We start from the raw sequence: 19,229 nt of genomic DNA on the forward strand, positions 1-19,229 counted from the left end.
GGATCTCTGCGGGTAGATCATTCCACAGGGGCGGGGCAGCTACAGAGAAAGACCTCCCCCGAGTAGTCGCCAACCGGCATTGCCCGGTAGACGATACCCGAAGGAGGCCCAGCCTGTGAGATCTTCATGGGTCGTTGGGAGGTATGTGGCAGGAGGCGGTCCTGCAGATATCCAGGTCCCAAGCCATGTAGGGCTTTAAAGGTAATAACCAGCACCTTGAAGCGCATTCGGAGACCATGCTGTGGCCACCTTCCTAATATTTTCTGATCTAAAAGCAAGGTTGGAACCAGCAGTATTTCAAAATAACTAGAATGGACACAGAAGGGACACAGAATTAGCAAGCTTTTCTTCCCATTTCTAAACATCACAATTCTCACAGATTCAGTATTATTTCAATGTTATCTTTATTAAGTTTTCAGTCACTGATTCATAGGTGATTGGATACAGTTGCTGCCTAGAGAAAAATCCCTAGCAAAATTACGCTACATAAATACTAAGTCATGGAAATTTGTGAAGACACAACACTCCGTACTTAACAGGTGAACAAACTCTTTAATGGCAAATACATTTGCAGTGAAGGATAGTAATACGACTAGCAGCTATGTATTTGGTTAAACACTTGCTTACAAGTTATAAAGAAATTCCCTTCAAAAATTGGGACAAGAATTTCATAAAATTAAAAATACTAAACCACTGGTATGCAACATAACGTCTATAAAACTACAGCGTTTCTGGTCATGGACATCATATTTATGGAGCATAATAAGTAATGGAAAGAGTCTGACGTCAAAGAGACTGAGCTGTTTCTTTTAGGATCGGAATCCTAAAGTCTGACTTACATTGCCATTTAACAATGTGGACTGGAATTTTACACTTAACATTTTTAGCCTATTTCCATACGCAGCGCCATCTAATTCCCAGCTTTTCCAAACCCAGCAGCATCACCTACATATTTTTGACTTCTCCAGAAGTTTTTTTTAACCCTGTAGAACACACATGGGGGTCTGTAACAAAGGGGGACACCAATGGATGAATACAATTAGAGATCATCCTAACTTTAGCAACAATATATTAGCCATCATTTATTAAATACATGCTAAAGAGGACAATCTATATAGTGCCTAGTTACTTTCAAGAGAAAGAGGTAGTCTACAAATATATTCAAGTGTTTAGAAGTGACAAGAAACCACAACATTCAAACAATTGTCATCACTCTTGGAATAACAAGTGTCATTGCACATCTCAATCTGTAAAAATCTGTAATAAATACTTCAAAAGCGTATTCTCATACAAATATCTTGAATTCAAAAAAAAAAAAATCCAGAAAGAGCTTCTTGTAAAAAAATGTACTTGGAGATGAGCTTCACAATACTAAAATAGTGATTGTGTGTGTGTGAGAGGGAAGACAACATGTATGAAACATGAGGCACATGCAGCAGCATCTTTGGGGTGGGACTGAACAATCATTGCAATTGCAATGCAATTATGTTTTGTATATATGTGCTCATGTTCAAAAGAGGTGGATCTTTCATCATTATACTCTTATCATCTTCCAATTTTGATATGCTGTGGACCACATGGTCACCAAAGACCAGGTTTTACCACAAGAAAAACTACTGTGTGTGAAATATCAGCCACATCTGACAGGTACGTCCTGGAACTTGATGAAATATCTTCAGATGAGTAAATGAACTAACAATGGTCCATTGGCTCAAAATAAGATGCTCTCCTAGTTTTCAGGTAACAGGTAAAGCTACAGAATATAAATATACAACATTAAAGCAAGTAGTTAACTCAGGAAGAAGCCCAAGACAGATTCTTATCAAGACCAACAAAGTTTGCTCTTCAATGGTTGTGTGGTGAAGAGTTGTTCTCACATCTTGAATGGAAGATAAGTTCCGTTGACAGTTATAAAATCCAGTAAGAAGTTATTTTGAACTGTAATGACAAACTATAGAATAGTCAAGGCTTTTGTGGAATCATACTTGCACAACTGCTGTTATGAAGGTGACAAGGAATGCTATGTTGCCACAAATGTAGATAAACAGCATTGTTTTTTTAAATGTATGGCCCTGGGGGAAGAAAAAGGGGAAAAGAAAAATTGTTTACTAATTTATGAAATGATTAAACCACATCAGAAAAAGGCATGTCTATAATTATTCTTGATGGCAGCGGTAGAAAGGAAAGAGATAGTATTAGAAAATTAACCTGTGGAAAAACAATACTAGCATTTCAAGGATATGATAAAATTAACAGAATTATCTGTTAATGAAAAATCATCTGAAAATGAAAAATACTAGCCTAGTCATAACCTCCCAGAGGATCCCCTTTCCTAAGGAGAAAAAAATATATTCATATGCTCTAATCCAGTGTTTCTCAACCTTGGCAACTTGAAGATGTCCAGACTTCAACTCCCAGAATTCCCCAGCCAGCCATATATTCATATGCTCTAATCCAGTGTTTCTCAACCTTGGCAACTTGAAGATGTCCAGACTTCAACTCCCAGAATTCCCAAGCTGGCTGGGGAATTCTGGGAGTTGAAGTCTGGACATCTTCAAGTTGCCAAGGTTGAGAAACACTGCTCTAACCCTATTGTCTTAAAATAGTATAGAATTTAGAAGGTGTTTTTCCATTCTCTCCACTACCTGACAAAGGGCTTACCTGGGCTTCTGCAGAAGATATGGATTGCAATATTTGTACCCTGTCATCTTCCAAGACCTCAACTGTAAAAGAGAAGGATAATTAAAGCTATTCTGCAGGAAAGCATTCTTTCTTTCACTCACATGGATAGTATCACCTTAAATCAGTGTTTCTCAACCTTGGGAACTTTTAAGATACATGGAGTTCAACTCTCGGACTTCCCCAGACAAAATAAAAGAAATGTTTTATCCAAAAAGATAATATTGTACCTACAAACAGTACAACATCTTAGGTTCACTGTAATAAATCCACCCATCCATCACAGTACAATAAAGATCTATTTAATAGGATATGTTTGAAATTATGTTTTTATAGAGAAGGAGAGATTGGTTTTTTCCCCCTCTTGTATTGCATTTTAAGTTTCACATTAGATGGCACCCATGAGATTGAACCCAGGCCTTTAGAGACAAATATAATTACAATTCTGGGTACTTGAGAGACTGCCTCCTGCCAATTACCTCCTTACGACCTATTAGATCACACAGATTAGGCCTCCTCCGAATTCCATCCGCCAGTCAGTGTCGACTGGCAACTACGCGGAGGAGAGCCTTCTCGGTGGTAGCTCCGACCCTTTGGAACGATCTCCCCGTGGAGATTCGTACCCTCACCACCCTTCAGACCTTCCGCACAGCCCTCAAGATCTGGCTATCCCGTCAGGCCTGGGGTTAAAGATTGGGATCCGTCCCCTCCCGAATGATGAATGAATGTTGCTTCTATTTTTAATTATGTACTGTCTTCATATGTCATTGTGTGTACTCCCCTCCCTATACGTTGTAAGCCGCCCTGAGTCCCCTCAGGGAAAAGGGCGGCCTATAAATAAATTTATCTACAATTTATCTTTATCTACAATTCTGCTTTTTTCTTCTTCTATATAGCTCTTTTTCTTTGTTCCAATTTGCAATAACTGCCCCTTCAAAATACACATAAGGTATTTGGGAGGAAAAATCCTTCCTGACATTTGTTGCATTGCAAAAATAAAACACTGGCCATAATGGCTATGGATGCATTCATCTGAAAAACTGGCATAGTGCCTCATATATAAGTCTCTATATGTATATATGTATACACACAGATATATAATTATTGTTATTAAGTGTGGCTATAGGAGAAAGAATACGTGCACTTAACTGCAACTTAAAACCTGCCTTTTCTTAGCATGTCAATGCAGCCATTTTATATGCCATTCTTTGAATATCAGCACAGTGCTATTTTCTGTACTAACTGTCGAAATGACCCAGCATTATAGTTTTCTAGCAGGCGGGGTTGAATTGGTATTTCTCTTTCACCTCCTCACCTGAAAATACTATTTGGATTCCAAAATGCTATTTTTCTCTTTTTACCGAAGCCAAACAATGACATTCTCTAGGTCTATCTGAACAGCAATAGGACAAAGAGGCGGGATTCCCTCCCCTAGCTTTTATATCATGATTATTGTGTTTTGCGGCATTGCAAGTTTGTAATTAAGAACATATTTTTTGTTCATATGCGCAGCAAAACTTCACCTTGCTAAAATTAACAATTCAGTACTTTAAGAAACAGTAAGTGTAAGTCTTGGTGTTACAAGGCAACTGAGCTCAATGATTAAAATATTGAGCTGCCTATTATAGCAATAGCAATAGCAGTTAGACTTATATACCGCTTCATAGGGCTTTCAGCCCTCTCTAAGCGGTTTACAGAGTCAGCATATATCGCCCCCACAGTCTGGGTCCTCATTTCACCCACCTTGGAAGGATGGAAGGCTGAGTCAACCTTGAGCCGGTGAGATTTGAACCGCCGAACTGCAGATAGCAGTCAGCTGAAGTGGCCTGCAGTACTGCACTCTAACCACTGCGCCACCTCGGCTCTATTATTTCTGTGACTTGTATAGGAATGTGTCACGGGGAAAAAGTGTACGAAGTAATCATGAACAGCAAAATCCAAGATCTTCCAGAAAGCCACTCCCGCCCTGCCGAAACAAAAAAGTAAAAACCCCACCGAAAAAGTGTGGGTTTTTTTTGCAACTTGATTATTCTCCGTGCAAACCTTTGCGGATGAGGCAGTAGCCATGTAACTCCAGAAGCACATCAATTCCAACATGCCAAGCTACAAATCCAATCATTGCGTACGTATCCCAAGGAGGAAGGTTGAGAGCTGGCAAGTCCATTCCCAGGAACATTGTTACCACTAGTTAAGAACAAGACCAAATTTAGACTCTCTTTGTTTGAGGCGTTCAAAAAATACTGTGCAGCAAAACATTCGTTCAAATCTTTTGTAGAGAGGGAGTCATGGAGTATTTGGGGCATAATTGCTTGTTTCCTGTGGGAACTTTACATCCTCTCCACTTCAATAGGCTGTGCTGCAGAGCCATTAAAATCAAGAGAACCCCCAACATTTTTTACCACCAGCCCCACATAAAAGCTCGGGAGCCTTTGTGGGCATTCTCACAAACGTGTTCCCACCATCACGTTGACCAGGATACTCTGCGTCTTCTCTGGCTTCTCTTTTTGTTTGAGGCACTTGAGCTGATTTATTCATTTGAGCTGAACCCCAATTTCTGCTCAGACACAGAGTTCCAGTCCTCTGCTGTTTTTTATTTTCTAACAATATCTTTAAAGTATATGTGAGGCCCAGAAGCATTGCTGTAAATGAAGATTATGCCTGGCAGCTGTATTTTGCAGGCTGTATTTTTTCCTATGCTTTAAACAATTGAAATGCACTACTGTACATGGGGCTGCTCCTGAAAAGTGTTCAGAGACTACAATTGGTCCAGAATGCAGCCGCGCGAGCGATATCGGGTGTACCTAGATACACCCATGTCACACCTATCCTCGCGAGCTGCACTGGCTCCCTATCGGTCTCCGAACGCGCTTCAAGGTGCTGGTTATCACCTTTAAAGCCCTACATGGCCTAGGACCCGGATATCTGCGAGACCGACTCCGGCCACATACCTCCCAACGGCCGATAAGATCTCACAGGATGGGCCTTCTCCGGGTGCCGTCGACTGGAGAATGCCGGCTGGTGCCTCCTCGGGGGAGGGCCTTCTCTGTAGCTGCTCCGGTCCTGTGGAACGATCTATCCCGAGATCCGGACCCTTCCCACTCTCTCGGCCTTCCGAAAGGCCACAAAAACCTGGCTATTCTGGCAGGCCTGGGGCTGTTAACCTCACAAATGAGGTCCAGCCCCACTTAGATTGAGTGTATGATGTGTTGCTTTTTAAATCTGTTCTTTCTCTTTCTTTATTTTTAACTATTTATCTTTTTAGTCCTGTATTTTGTAAGCCGCCCGGAGTCCTTCGGGATTCGGCGGCATATAAATTCATTAAATTTACAAATTTTATACTATACTTTTACAGATGTAGTTGGATTACAACCAGAAGAGTGAAAATCCCATATATCAGTGATGGTTAACCTTTTCGACATCGGCTGGTCCGCTGGAGCACCGGAACCCAGAAAAGAGCAGCTGGCTGGTGCGCATGCGCACAGTGGCGAACTGCTTTTCTGGGTTCTGGCATACGCATGCGCACCAGCCAGCTGGTCTTCGCACAAAGACCAGCTGGCCGGAACCCAGAAGAGAGTAGCTATCCAGTACGCATGCACACCGGACCAGCTGACTGGTGCGTATGCCTGTGCCAGAATCTGGAAGAGAGCAACTGGCCAGTGCATGTGCCCACAGAGAAGACTCTGTGTGCCACCTCTGGCACACGTGCGATAGGTTCGCCGTTATGACCGTATATCCATTTCATGCCACAATAGCATTTTGCAAACTGGTGCCTGCTAGATATGTTGAAGGCAACTCTCTGAATTCTGAGATTATACGGAATGGAGAGTAGTCAGAGAGTAGTCTTTCCACATCTGGAAAGCAAAAGGCTGCATTAGAGGAATTTCAAGCAGTCAGCAGAGAGCAGAAAAGTGGTTTTTTCCTCTTAAGGCAGTGGTTCCCAAACTTGGCAACTTTAAGACTTGTGGACTTCAACTCCCAGAATTCTCCAGCCAGCTCTGCTCTGCTGTCTGGAGAATTCTGGGAGTTGAAGTCCACAAGTCTTAAAGTTGCCAAGTTTGGGAACCACTGTCTTAGGTGACATGCAGCTATACATTGAAGAGTTAAGACAAGAAACTCACCGGCTAATATTCTAGCAGTTGTGCCAGCGCTCCAGTGTAACCAGCTGAAAATCTGCCTTCTGTCCCCAGAAAGGAAAGAAGAAATCATTTCTCGTTTCAAGGGAAGGGAAGGAGAAAGAAAAGGAGAGCGCAAATGTATTATGCATTTTTCATTTAAACATTTATACAAGCTAGGAAAATTAGAGTCTGCAGAAGATCTTTGGAGGTTTGCAAGGGCTAATTTCCTAAGATAAAAGACAGAGAATAAGGTACTTCCACATGTGTTAAATGAAGTTCCTATATTTCCCGACCTGCAGGTCCAAACTGGCCAATATCAATATTTGGCTGATAATTCTAGAAGGCACAGTTTGGCATCTAAAGGATACTAAGTTAAATGATCACTTAAATCTTCCAATAACCGACTAACAATTTTGTTAAGAAACATTTGAGCCATTAAGAGTATAGTACAAAATCAGAATACCTTGGTGCTTGTTGGGGGGGTCTGAACGCTGCCATAAGAGGCTGAAAAAGTGCCAGAGCCATCACAGTGGAGCCAAAATAGGAGTGAAAACCTGCTTGCTACATTTTTTTAAAAAAAAAATAATGTTAGTTATAATTAGGCTTTTTACGTATTTTGTTTCTTTAAAGCAGTGTTTCTCAACCTTGGCAACTTGACGATGTCTGGACTTCAACTCCCAGAATTCCCCAGCCAGCATTGCTGGCTGGGGAATTCTGGGAGTTGAAGTCCAGACATCGTCAAGTTGCCAAGGTTGAGAAACACTGCTTTAAAAGATTTACTGTATATAGCTGTCCTATATGTTACAAAGCATAACCCTGGAGAGCTTAGAAATAATTTTTAAAAAACCTAAAAAAACATAAAACCAACATAAACCCCAAACAAACCCCAAAACAACTCATGATCTTCAGAGATTTAGAGAAGATCAAGAAGGTAGGGACCATCGGGATCCCAAGGATGTTCCAAACTTGGCAATCATTTTCTTCTTTTACAACACACACATCACACCACTAAACTTTGGATGGGCTAATTTATAAAGGACAATTTCCCACGTATAGAATCCAAGGGATAAGGTTTGTAATAAAATCTCTTTTGAAATTGGGAGTTAGGGTTAGGGTTAGGGTTAGGGACCAAGAAATTCCAGTTAGCCTATGCTTAAGATCAGAAATGATTTAAATTGTTTAAAGTTAGTTCAGCAAGAAGAAGCTAAGGTCAATGTAGAATGTCATTAATTTCTTTATTTCTTTTTTCTCAATAGATTTTAGACTGTGTTTGTTAAAAATCCATACCGTGTACGGGTTCTGGGAAGTCGGGGGGGGAAGGAGGGGGGGGTTGGGGGTGGAGGGAGGGAGGGGCATACAAAAAAATTGTACTTCGATGTTTTAATGATTGATGAATGATGAAATATTTGTGTTTTAAAAGAAATAAAACCTTTGAATTAAAAAGAAATTGGGAGTTAGTTTTTCTGTATAATATCATAAAAAAATAAAGCACAAAAGATAACATTACAAACAAATCCTTGACAGTGAACTCTGGAGAAACGTGGAAACGTTTCAAGAGTCTACAGTCCTTGAAACACCACAAGGCTGGTGTATATTTAATCTCCTAGGATAGATTGTGTATCAGCTTGATTTCATGACACTAATTCTACTTGGGTAATACATATCTGCTTCCCTATACAACATGCAATTGTAAAAGATATTTTTGTTTTGCCAGAGCTATAAAATTCAGATATTTTTCCAGTTTCATTCTCTAACCTTAACTACATTAGTGCTATTCTGAGTTAATTCTCAAAGTACTATTGTTACGAACGTAGTCTAACAGTTGGGCTGACAATATATAAACCATGATGGTAGTGCTGTACCTTTAAGTACTGCTGTAAATGTGATTGGTTGCTGTTTCCTCAAGCGGCCATAAGATGGAGCCAGAATGACTGTTAGCTCTCTGTTAGATGCGAAGCGTTGGATACTAGTTGTAGATGTGTATTGCTCAGCGTGAATTACTGTGAGTTTTGCTACTGTTAGCGACTTTGTGTGCTGAACTGATTATATGATACTGGACTGTGTTTGATGGATCACCCCTTAACTGAGAACATTGATGACTGACTGGCTTAACCGTGTATGAATTGGACTCTGCATACCTCTATTTCCACAGAAGTAAAATACTATCTGTTTTTACAATTCAGTGTCCCCGTATGCTGGTTTATGCATTCTACTCCACCATTCTCACTACGCTTCTCTGTATGCACTCGTTCGCCTAACGGGGAGCTTACCTAACAACTATCATAACAGCATCCTAGTCATAAATACATTTTTCTTGCTTTTGTAAAAGATGATGGTCCTCTGAAGCAAGTTGCAAGTGAACATTAAAGCCTACAAAGTACTTATATTGCCATATACCTTCATGTAGTCAAATTCTTTGGCACATAATTGAATTTTGCTCACTCACATATTGTATACACTCAGAGAAAAAGATGTCATTATGGAATATTGTCTTGTATTTAAATGGGATGAGGACAGAATACCAAGCCCTTGAAATAAGATTTAAATGATTGTTAGATTTTTAAGCAGTTAAATCTATATTAATCTCATCACTTACTTTATTCCAGCCTCCTCGATATATAAAAGGAAGAACAAAAGATATGCTTGTGACCAATACTGTTATCATCATCAAGGAACGATGGATCTAGAAAAAGTTATATTCAAAAACATTAACATTAAGAGATGCTAAAGAGCAGCCTGTTACACATACTCGTTTACCAAGAAGGTTTGGCAGAAAATTCATCAGTTAAGAATAGAACAACAAGTAAACTCTGGTGTAAGGCCTTTTGTAAGGCTTTAAAAAGTTGTACTCAGGCCTGGGCCTTGGAGTGTATTAATTTCCTAAATTTACTTTTAGTTGGTTCTCTATCTCAGCAGCTGAATGCATTTATTTTTGGAGGTTTTATTGTTTTTAATTGCTTTAACTGTTTTATAGTTTTAGAATTGTGAAGTCACCAGAATCATTTGGCTGAGATAAGCAGCTTAGAAATTGCATGGATAAATGAATAAAAATAAGAGAAAAACTTTGCTAAACATATTTTGTATACACCAAAAAGACACTCCACAATTCATTTTTTCCCCACCTGAAACCAAATCTCTTCTCCAAACAGTAGAGTATGAGGCCAGACAGACTTGAAAAACCGGGCAACAATCACCCCTATGCTAACTGCGGTTATCCATCCAACAAACATTAGGGCACCTGAAAGGGAAAAAAATACCAGACACTTACTAATGACTTGAGTTCAGAGCTAAGAAGCCCAATGTCAGCGTTCCTAGTATCATGTAGAATTAAATCAGAGTCCAAGGCAAAACAATCCTTAAGGTTCCAATTTAATAAAGCAGACATCTTAGGCACATCTGTGTTAATCCCAATACTGGAAATGGCATCAGAATTCCACCTAGTTAAAGGTTCATGATCTTGTCCCCACACCCACAATCCATCACATGGTTCAATCTTCTTCTTCCACGCTGGCATCCACACCCAGCTGCTTCCAGTCAGGTGTGAAGGTACGGAGAGAAAGGATGACCTTGGCTTCTAGTAAAGAATGATAACAATACATTCCACAATCTCACTCCTGTCTATTCCCCCCTCCCATCAACTATACTAAAGAAACAGCATAATGAAATAAGAGAAAGTGTGGCAGGCCAAAATTCTAAAAGGAATATAAATGCAGGCCTGACACCCTCGATCTTAAAAGTAAGCTTCCATTTTATTTCAGACAGAGAAGAGCAAAAGACTGTACTCAAGCTATTTTAGCTGCCTTCTGCCCTTATTTATTCTATTGCAAGCTAATCTTTGCACCGTATTTTGTTGGCAGAATTTGAATACCCACAAGATGTCCAAATGGCCAAAAAGATATTTCTTTGGAAATATCTTAGAAACACCTTACTTTGGAACTGAAGACAACATAAAATAATCAAATCTTGTGAGCAGTTCGATTCTCACCAGGCTCAAGGTTGACTCAGCTTTCCATCCTACCAAGATGGGTAAAATGGGGAGCCAGATTGTTGGGGAAGATATGCTGAGTCTGTAAACCACTTAGAGAGGGCTGTAAAAGCACTGTGAAGCAGTATATAAGTCTCTTACTATTGCTATTATAGTGTTTCACAAATTTATAAAAATTAAACTTGCCATGCATTTTGATCAGGAATGGAGAGCGGGATCCTCCAATATCTTTTAATGGACCGAGAATGTTGTATTTTCCATTTGTGATCAGAGGCTGTTGTTGGTGTTTGTAGATTTCACCTTCTGTATCGGGGGGGGGGGGGGGAATAATAGATTATGCACTACCAGCAAAGGAAGAGTAAATAACATTATCTCCATGGGTGAAGACTTCAGAACATAGATTTTGTTTGCTTCAGAGACTGGTTTGTCTACGCAGTTCCAATTTGCTACTCAAAGTCAACCCCTCAAATGCTTCTAGGTGAAAATTAGCATTTCAGTGCATTCCATGTGTCGATATAATATTGATCCTTTGCCATGGATAAATTAACAATATGTAATAATATCATAATCATCAGTATGCTGTTTATCTCTGCTGTGAGCCATTTAGGTGGTGCTATGAATTTAGGTGGTCCTGTCTCAATCCCTCACACACAATCACACACCCCATGTGGACAACTCAATGCACTCTACAGGAGGCTGCCCTTGAAAAGTATTGGAAACTTCAGCTAGTGCAGAATGCAGCTATGTGAGTGGTTATTGTGCACTCCTCATTCACCACAAGCTACACTTCTACTCTGCAAGTTGCATTGGTTACTGATTTGTTTCTGGATTCAATTCAAGGTGCTGGTGATGGCCCTTTATAGTGCAGGGTTACTTGAAGGACCACCTCTCTCTGACTATACAGTACCCGTCTACATCTAATAAAGGTATGCTTTATCTACATCTAATAAAGGGACGCGGTGGCTCAGTGGCTAAGATGCTGAGCTTGTCAATCAAAAAGGTTGGCAGTTTGGCGGTTCGAATCCCTAGCGCTGCGTAATGGAATGCGTTCCCGTTACTTGTCCCAGCTTCTGCCAACCTAGCAGTTCGAAAGCATGTAAAAATGCAAGTAGAAAAAATAGGAACCACCTTTGGTGGGAAGGTAACAGCGATCAGTGTGCTTTCAGCATGACCATGGAGAAATCTTTGGACAGTGTTGACTCTTTGGCTTTGAAGCGGAGATGAGCACCGCCCCCTAGAGTCAGGAACAACTAGCACATATGTGCAAGGGGAACCTTTACCTTTATGTTGCACCTACTAGGGAGGTCATCTGGTGGGGCCCAGGAAAAGATCTTTTCTGTTGTGTTCCATCCTTTGGAACATTATCTCCCTACATTACCCCTGATCCTACTGGCAATGCATAGGACCCAGTGGTGGAATTCAAATAATTTAACAACCAGTTCTCTGCCCTAATGACCAGCTGGGTAGGCGTGGCCCAGTAGTCAAGAGAGTGGGTTGGCATGGCCAACTCAACGTCACTCACATCGATGGGCGCTTTAGCTGTTACAATGGAATAAGGGTTAACTGGAGAGGCAGTTTCTGCAAGCAGGACAATGAAGATGAGGTGAGAAACAACACCAGAATGTTTCCTTCCTGCCTTCCCAACAGAATTAGCCCTGAAAAGTGGAAAAAAAACAAACGGAGATTTTTTTCCAACCACCGGTTCTCCCAACTGCTTAGAAAGTTAACAGCCGGTTCTCCCGAATAGGTGCGAACTGGCTGAATCCCACCACTGATAGGACCTTAGAAACTTGATTTTGCTATCGTTGTGGGGAACTGAGTATGGATAGTGCCCATACAGTGGCTATGTTGATTATTGTTGATGGATTTTGGTGTGATGTGACTATGCACTGTGTTATTATATGGTGTTTATATTGTTCTTACCACTTATGGGGTGGGTTTTTTGTATTGTTTGGGGTTTTTTTATATTGCTTTTAACTGCTCTGAGCCACCCAGAGTATTCTGTTTGAAATGAATGGCTATATGAATTGAAGTAATACATAAATATAATCGTGACATCATAATGTCCCTTATAGCTAAGATTTACTTTCCAAATGTGTTAATTGTTCTTACCACTTAAAGGGTGGGGTTTTTGTATTGTTTGGGTTTTTTTATATTGCTTTTAACTGCTCTGAGCCACCCAGAGTATTCTGTTTGAAATGAATGGCTATATGAATTGAAGTAATACATAAATATAATCGTGACATCAGAATCTCCCTTATGGCTAAGATTTACTTTCCAAATGTGTTAATTGTTCTTACCACTTAAAGGGTGGGGTTTTTGTATTGTTTGGGTTTTTTTTATATTGCTTTTAACTGCTCTGAGCCACCCAGAGTATTCTGTTTGAAATGAATGGCTATATGAATTGAAGTAATACATAAATATAATCGTGACATCAGAATCTCCCTTATGGCTAAGATTTACTTTCCAAATGTGTTAATTTACAACTCTCTGTTTAATTTGCCAGCATAATAAAAATGCTGTTTGGGAATGATGAGAGTCATTCCCCACTGCTGGAAAGCAGCAATGCAGATTAAATTGCTTGGGCCTTTCTTAAAAATGTAGCATGAAGTCTACATCTATGAAATTTCCATTGTTATTCATATTGTGAATCTGCCATATCTGTACCTATTATTAAGGCTCTTCCACAATCCCATTAAGATTAATCATGAATCCAAAATTATTTTTTCCTTCTCCAACCCAACAGGTGAAGACCAAGTAATGCTTGGAATTCAGCATGAAAAAATATGCCTGGTGTGAAACTTAATTTAATGTTCAGGCAGATTTTTCTTCCCCTACAGTCATAAACTTTTTACCTGTACTGATTTCACCATCAGCCAGAAATATGTAATAGTTTGCATCCAGATTATATCTTCCTGTAGAAGCTGGGAGGTGAATTTTTCTTCTGAAAGCACACTGGATAAGGCCATCAGCCAGTTTCCAAGTTATATTCTCCAAAGCATTCTAAGAAACAAGCAATGTAGATTTAACTATCTCAAAAGATAAAACATCACTTATATTGTGACTGCTTCTGTCAAAAGCTTATCAGGTACTTATTAAAGAAGGAACATACCAAACCCAAACATGTTTAATTAGCTGAATTTTACGAAGCAGATAAGAAATATTTAGCAAGACTAGTCATGGCTGCTTCCCATTATAAGTTTAGTGACCTTCTCAAATGTCTGTCACATAATTAAACAAAAACTGAATCCTTCAAATAAAGCCCGATATTGAATCATTCAAAGGACCCTTGAAACCTCAAATTACATTCCAATTAACTTGGTTATCATGTAGCATCTTTACTGGTTTTCTACATTACCAGTAAAAACAGGTATATGCTGAACTTGTCAGGAATGAGGCAATGGTTTCTCTAATATTTATTGTTGCAAAAATGAAGACAGTTGAACGCAAACACCTTGATTCAACTAGGAACCTAAAATGTTGATAGTGCATGTAATTTTTTCCCTGAGACATACTAATCTGTGCATAGAATAACAACAACCCTATCTACATTCTGTAGAAACAGTTGAAGAAAGGCCATATATATTGCTTTGTTCAGCAACATAATAATTACATAGAACAACTGTATACAGACACATTTAAGTTTAGAATTCTCCGTTATATAGTACTGTTCAAAATGCATAAAAATAACTCTGCAGAGGAGAGCCAGAAACAGGATAAAGTTCCCTAAAGTGCAACCCCTTTAAACAGCTTCTTTTAACTTTTGCAGTTGTTTTCCATCACATAAAAGGATTTCATACAGCAGTCCGGATTCTGTATGACAAAATGGGACAAAATCAAAGGTCTCCGTGGATTTTGTTACTTATCTTGACCTGTCTGTTTGTATTGTGCAAGGTATTTTGTAACAAGAGCATTCAGAGTTCAACCCTGTAATAACATGAAATTACAGTACCTTCGAGTTAAATTCTGGATAAGATCGCCCAACCAGGGCAGCTGTCCTCATGTTAACAGAATAAACTTCACTAATGCAAAAATATGCATCATCACCACCACCCTGGAATAACAAGAGATCATTAAACTCTTTTTCCACTTTACTTCGCAAGTCTACACGACCCATATTCAAATTTAGAGTAGGTTAATAACTAAATGGAGTTCCCATAATTGCCTTGGAATTCTCTCTCCCCCATATTTTCAAATGTCAAAATCTCACTGCAAGATTTCCAATAAGAATGCTAGAATCTGAGATTTCATGATTGTACAAGATTTTGACCACTTTTAATGTGCTTATTTAAGTTAGACAGAATGCAGCTAGAAGGCTGGGCTAATCTTTTTTTCTTTTTACTATCCCTGCTACAAGCTACGTCAGAAAAACATTACATATCATGGGCAGTTTAATAAACAAATTCATATAAGGAAAGATTTTGATGAACCCACCTCAGTGCTCATGTACACTATAGAAATTACCCAAGTTAAAACCATAATAAACGACCATAGGAGTGGCTTCAAAGGGTGCTGCCATTTTTCCAGGTGTCATACTAACCATCCATTGATCATGAGATAAGGCAAAGGCAATATAGCCTTCACTGGGACCACTCATTTCAAACCATACTGAGTCATTATCTTGCTTGAAGGAGAGAAAGAAGCAATTGTTGGCTTTAGGGTCACAACGTGTTGGATTTCTCACACAGAACTTGTGATCTCCGCAATCTGAAGAATTGAACTAAGGAGGCAAAAAGCAAGGTTGTATTACTCCACATAACCACTGCTTGAGAAATGGGGCATTTCCAGAGCATCAGTAACTCACTTATAAGATACCACAGTTTACTGATTAAAAATTGTGCCCCAAAATACCTTCGTGACTCTTGGCACAAGAACCATTTTATAGATGACAAATAGCAGGCAAACACAAATGCCTGGTTCACCGACAAAAGGGCGAATGACAAAACCGCGCCCGACTAAACTGCGGTGACAAAACCGCGTGTTCTAAAGCGCTCCAACGAATGCGCGCTGAATCGCGCCGACAACAGCGCGGTGACAGAAGCGCGCTGTAAAACTAAACTTAAACCTAAACCTAAACCTAACCCTAAACGTAACGCTAACCCTAACCCTTTGCATCTATAATTTGCATCCCAAATTATAGACTGTATAATTAAGACTAATTTAGGATTATACATTTTAAAAATTGTAAGATTACAATATAAAATTCTCTTTCAAAGAAAGAAAAATAAGAATTTCAAGATTATATTGATGTATTATAATATATTAGTACTGTACTTGGAAATTGCAAAGTATTACTTTATATATATTTTTATCTTCTATTTTTCTTTTTTCTTTTCTTGCACTTTTAGCTTTTTTTTTTTCCTCCCGTATTTTATATTCATTTGTATTAGTTTTTAATCTTTCTTTTCAAAAATGATAATATAAAATTATATTTTGAAAAATAAAAACTGAATGTATCTTTTTATAATCAGTTTTGTTTTGCTGTTTCGGTTAATTTCTTTTCATACTAAAGCATTTTTAAAGAGTTCGTTTTTCTGGCAATTATTATACTCTAACCTCAAATCCACAATTCTGTTTAAGCCAGATACTTGACATCACAGCAACAGAAGTCTATAATTTGGGATGCACACTACAATTACTGTCCTATCCTAGTCAGACACTTAATTGTACAATACAGATATAGATATTCATTCTGTACAACAATTAAAGGCTTTTTAAATCAATGCAAAGAGCTCTAGTAATTACTAACTCTGTGCAGGTTAAAAATGCACTGGGGCCTATTTTTTTAAAAGAGGGCAAACTTTTGTTCATTCTTCAAAAAACCTAAAGGAATTTTTTTTCAAAAACAACACCATTTTATTTAGACAGCCATGACAGTTGTCTTGCCATATAAATTTAGATAGATACATAAAATAGATAAGATAGATAAGATAGATAGATAGATAGATAGATAGATGATAGATAGATAGATAGATAGATAGATAGATGATAGATAGATAGATAGATAGATAGATAGATAGATAGATAGATAGATAGATACAGTGGTGGGTTGCAGGCGGTACGCCACTGTACAGGTGTACCGGTGCCTGCCCGGAGCACCAGTTACCGTTCCAGTATGGGGCTCAGGAGGGCCCACCACTTGCCCGAGCTCCTTACCTGTCTTTAAACTCTTCAGGGCTTCTGCACACGGCATGTACAGCACCTGCGTGATGCTCCGCCGAGCAGCTGGAGCATCCCAGAGGCGTCGCTGGAAGGTTAGACGCCCACACGTACTGCGTGTGTGTGCACATTCATGTGGAGGATGCTGGTCCCCGTTGCAACCGTACCGGTTGCAAGGGGATCCGGAACCCACCACTGGATGGATGGATGGATGGATGGATGGATGGAGATAGATAGATAGATAGATAGATAGATAGATAGATAGATAGATAGATAGATAGATAGATAAGATAGCAATAGCAATAGCAATAGCAATAGCAATAGCAGTTAGACTTATATACCGCTTCATAGGGCTTTCAGCCCTCTCTAAGCGGTTTACAGAGTCAGCTTATTGCCCCCACAGTCTGAGTCCTCATTTCACCCACCTCAGAAGGATGGAAGGCTGAGTCAACCTTGAGCCGGTGAGATTAGAACCTCTGAACTGCAGATAACAGTCAGCTGAAGTGGCCTGCAGTGCTGCACCCTAACCACTGCGCCACCTCGGATAGATAGAGTCAATATCTTGGAAATGTGCTCATGATAACCCACACCATAATCACTTCCCATTTAAACCATGACATTTGAACTACACTATATGGACATATGGTTGAAGACTTCAACTGGTCGGGTGTGCAGCAGTGTGTCAAGTTCTGAATGCTCTCTATATATTTTGCCCATATTACACCTCTGCTGTGTGAGAGCTGCACTGGCTTCCAGTTTATTTGGGGGTACAATATAAAATAATAGTTTTCATCTTTAAAGCCCTGCATGGTACAGACTGTGTTATTTAAGGCATCTCCTCTTCTCAATGACATCTAACCATCCCTCCCATATTGGGCAAGGATGGTTGTGCCCCAGTTCCCCTCTTTTAAATGTTGTCATTTGGTGGCACCTAAAAATCTAGCTCTTTCTGTAATGGCACCTCATATATCGGACAGTCTGCCCTTGAATTATGGAGGGTCCCTACCACCTCTGCCTTCCAGAAGGTTAAGACCTGGGTTTTCTCTCAGGTGTTGAACTAGGATAGGCAATGAACTCAACATTTCTCTTCTTGAGATGCAGTGTTAGAGTGCCTGATGATCGTGGCATGACAAAACTGCGCTCGACTAAAGCGCGCCCGATTAAAGCGCATCGCTGACGTCATCAACAGGGCGACAATAGCGAGCGCGGAGAAAGAAGGGCGCTTTAAATAGCGCTTTGAAAGCAAGCCGATTCAACTTAAGGTAAGGGTTAGCTTTAGGGTTAGCTTTAGGGTTAGGTTAAGGGTTAGGGTTAGGTTTAGGGTTAGGGTTAGGTTTAGGGTTAGGTTTAGGGTTAGGTTTAGGGTTAGGTTTAGGATTAGGTTTAGGGGGGTTAGGTTTAGGTTTAGGGGTTAATTTTAGGTTTAGCGTTTACAGTGTGCTTCTATCTCCGTGCTGTTGTCGCCCTGTGATGATGTCAGCTACGCGGTTTTGTCGAGCGCGCTTTAGTCGAATGCGGTTTTGTGGTGGAACCCCTGATGATAGCTTAGAGCAGTGGTGAACCTTTTTCGCCTCAGGTGCCAAAAGCATGCATGCGCACTATAGTGCATGCTCATGTGTCCACCTCCATAATTTCATGCCCCCGCGCCATTCCCCAATACACGTGTGACACCCATCCTCCGCTGCCTTACGCATGCACCCACAGCTTTCTTGGAGCTTGGGGAAGGCGAAAATGGCCTTCCCGCCTCCCCCCCGGAGGCCCTCTGTTGGCCGGAAACAGCCCGTTTTCGGACTTCCAGTGGGCCTGGTAGGTTCATTTTTCATCCTCCCCAGGCTCCAGAGGCTTTCTAGGAGCCTGGGAGGGCAAAAATGGCAGAAAATCAAGGCCAAAATCAGCGGGCCAGTGCGCGCATGCACGCTGGAGCTGACAGGGCAGCGCCTCGTGTGCCCTCAGAAATGGCTCCACGTGCCATAGGTTTGCCATCACGGGCTTAAGAGTTTTAATTTTGTTGTATTTTTATTATTCATATATGTGGCTGTTAGTCACCAAGGGTTTGTTTTATATAACATGAGCAATCATATCAATGTTTAAGTAAATAAAGCAACCGAATATAAAGAAAACCTGAGCATTTTTAAATTTATAGCTAACAAATAAACGCTAAACCTAGAAGTATAAGAGGTAAATAATTGCCCTAATCATTTTATCAATATTATGATTATGAGATTATGTCACTGCTGGAAAGTACCTATTAAGCACAATTGTTGAAAGTCCGCTAAAATGCTACTTACTGG

At 39.9% G+C, this 19,229-nt stretch overlaps 1 protein-coding gene across 1 annotated transcript in view; it reads right to left on the minus strand.

Annotated features, from left to right (window-relative positions):
• Window positions 1-166: 166 nt before the first annotated feature.
• Window positions 167-19,229, minus strand: part of FRRS1 (ferric chelate reductase 1) — a 37,312-nt gene continuing 18,249 nt past the window's right edge. The window contains exons 6-16 of the mRNA XM_032219106.1: window positions 15,320-15,499; window positions 14,732-14,833; window positions 13,635-13,782; window positions 10,966-11,082; window positions 9,917-10,032; window positions 9,391-9,477; window positions 7,258-7,355; window positions 6,798-6,856; window positions 4,723-4,863; window positions 2,662-2,723; window positions 167-2,072 (exon numbers count right to left, since the gene is read on the minus strand). Of these exons, the coding sequence (XP_032074997.1) occupies window positions 1,980-2,072; window positions 2,662-2,723; window positions 4,723-4,863; window positions 6,798-6,856; window positions 7,258-7,355; window positions 9,391-9,477; window positions 9,917-10,032; window positions 10,966-11,082; window positions 13,635-13,782; window positions 14,732-14,833; window positions 15,320-15,499 (1,203 nt within the window). The 3' untranslated portion in view covers window positions 167-1,979. The remainder of the gene's footprint in view (window positions 2,073-2,661; window positions 2,724-4,722; window positions 4,864-6,797; window positions 6,857-7,257; window positions 7,356-9,390; window positions 9,478-9,916; window positions 10,033-10,965; window positions 11,083-13,634; window positions 13,783-14,731; window positions 14,834-15,319; window positions 15,500-19,229) is intronic.

The sequence above is a fragment of the Thamnophis elegans genome, chromosome 5, assembly GCF_009769535.1.
Source record: "Thamnophis elegans isolate rThaEle1 chromosome 5, rThaEle1.pri, whole genome shotgun sequence".
In the NCBI taxonomy this organism is placed as follows: domain Eukaryota; kingdom Metazoa; phylum Chordata; class Lepidosauria; order Squamata; family Colubridae; genus Thamnophis; species Thamnophis elegans.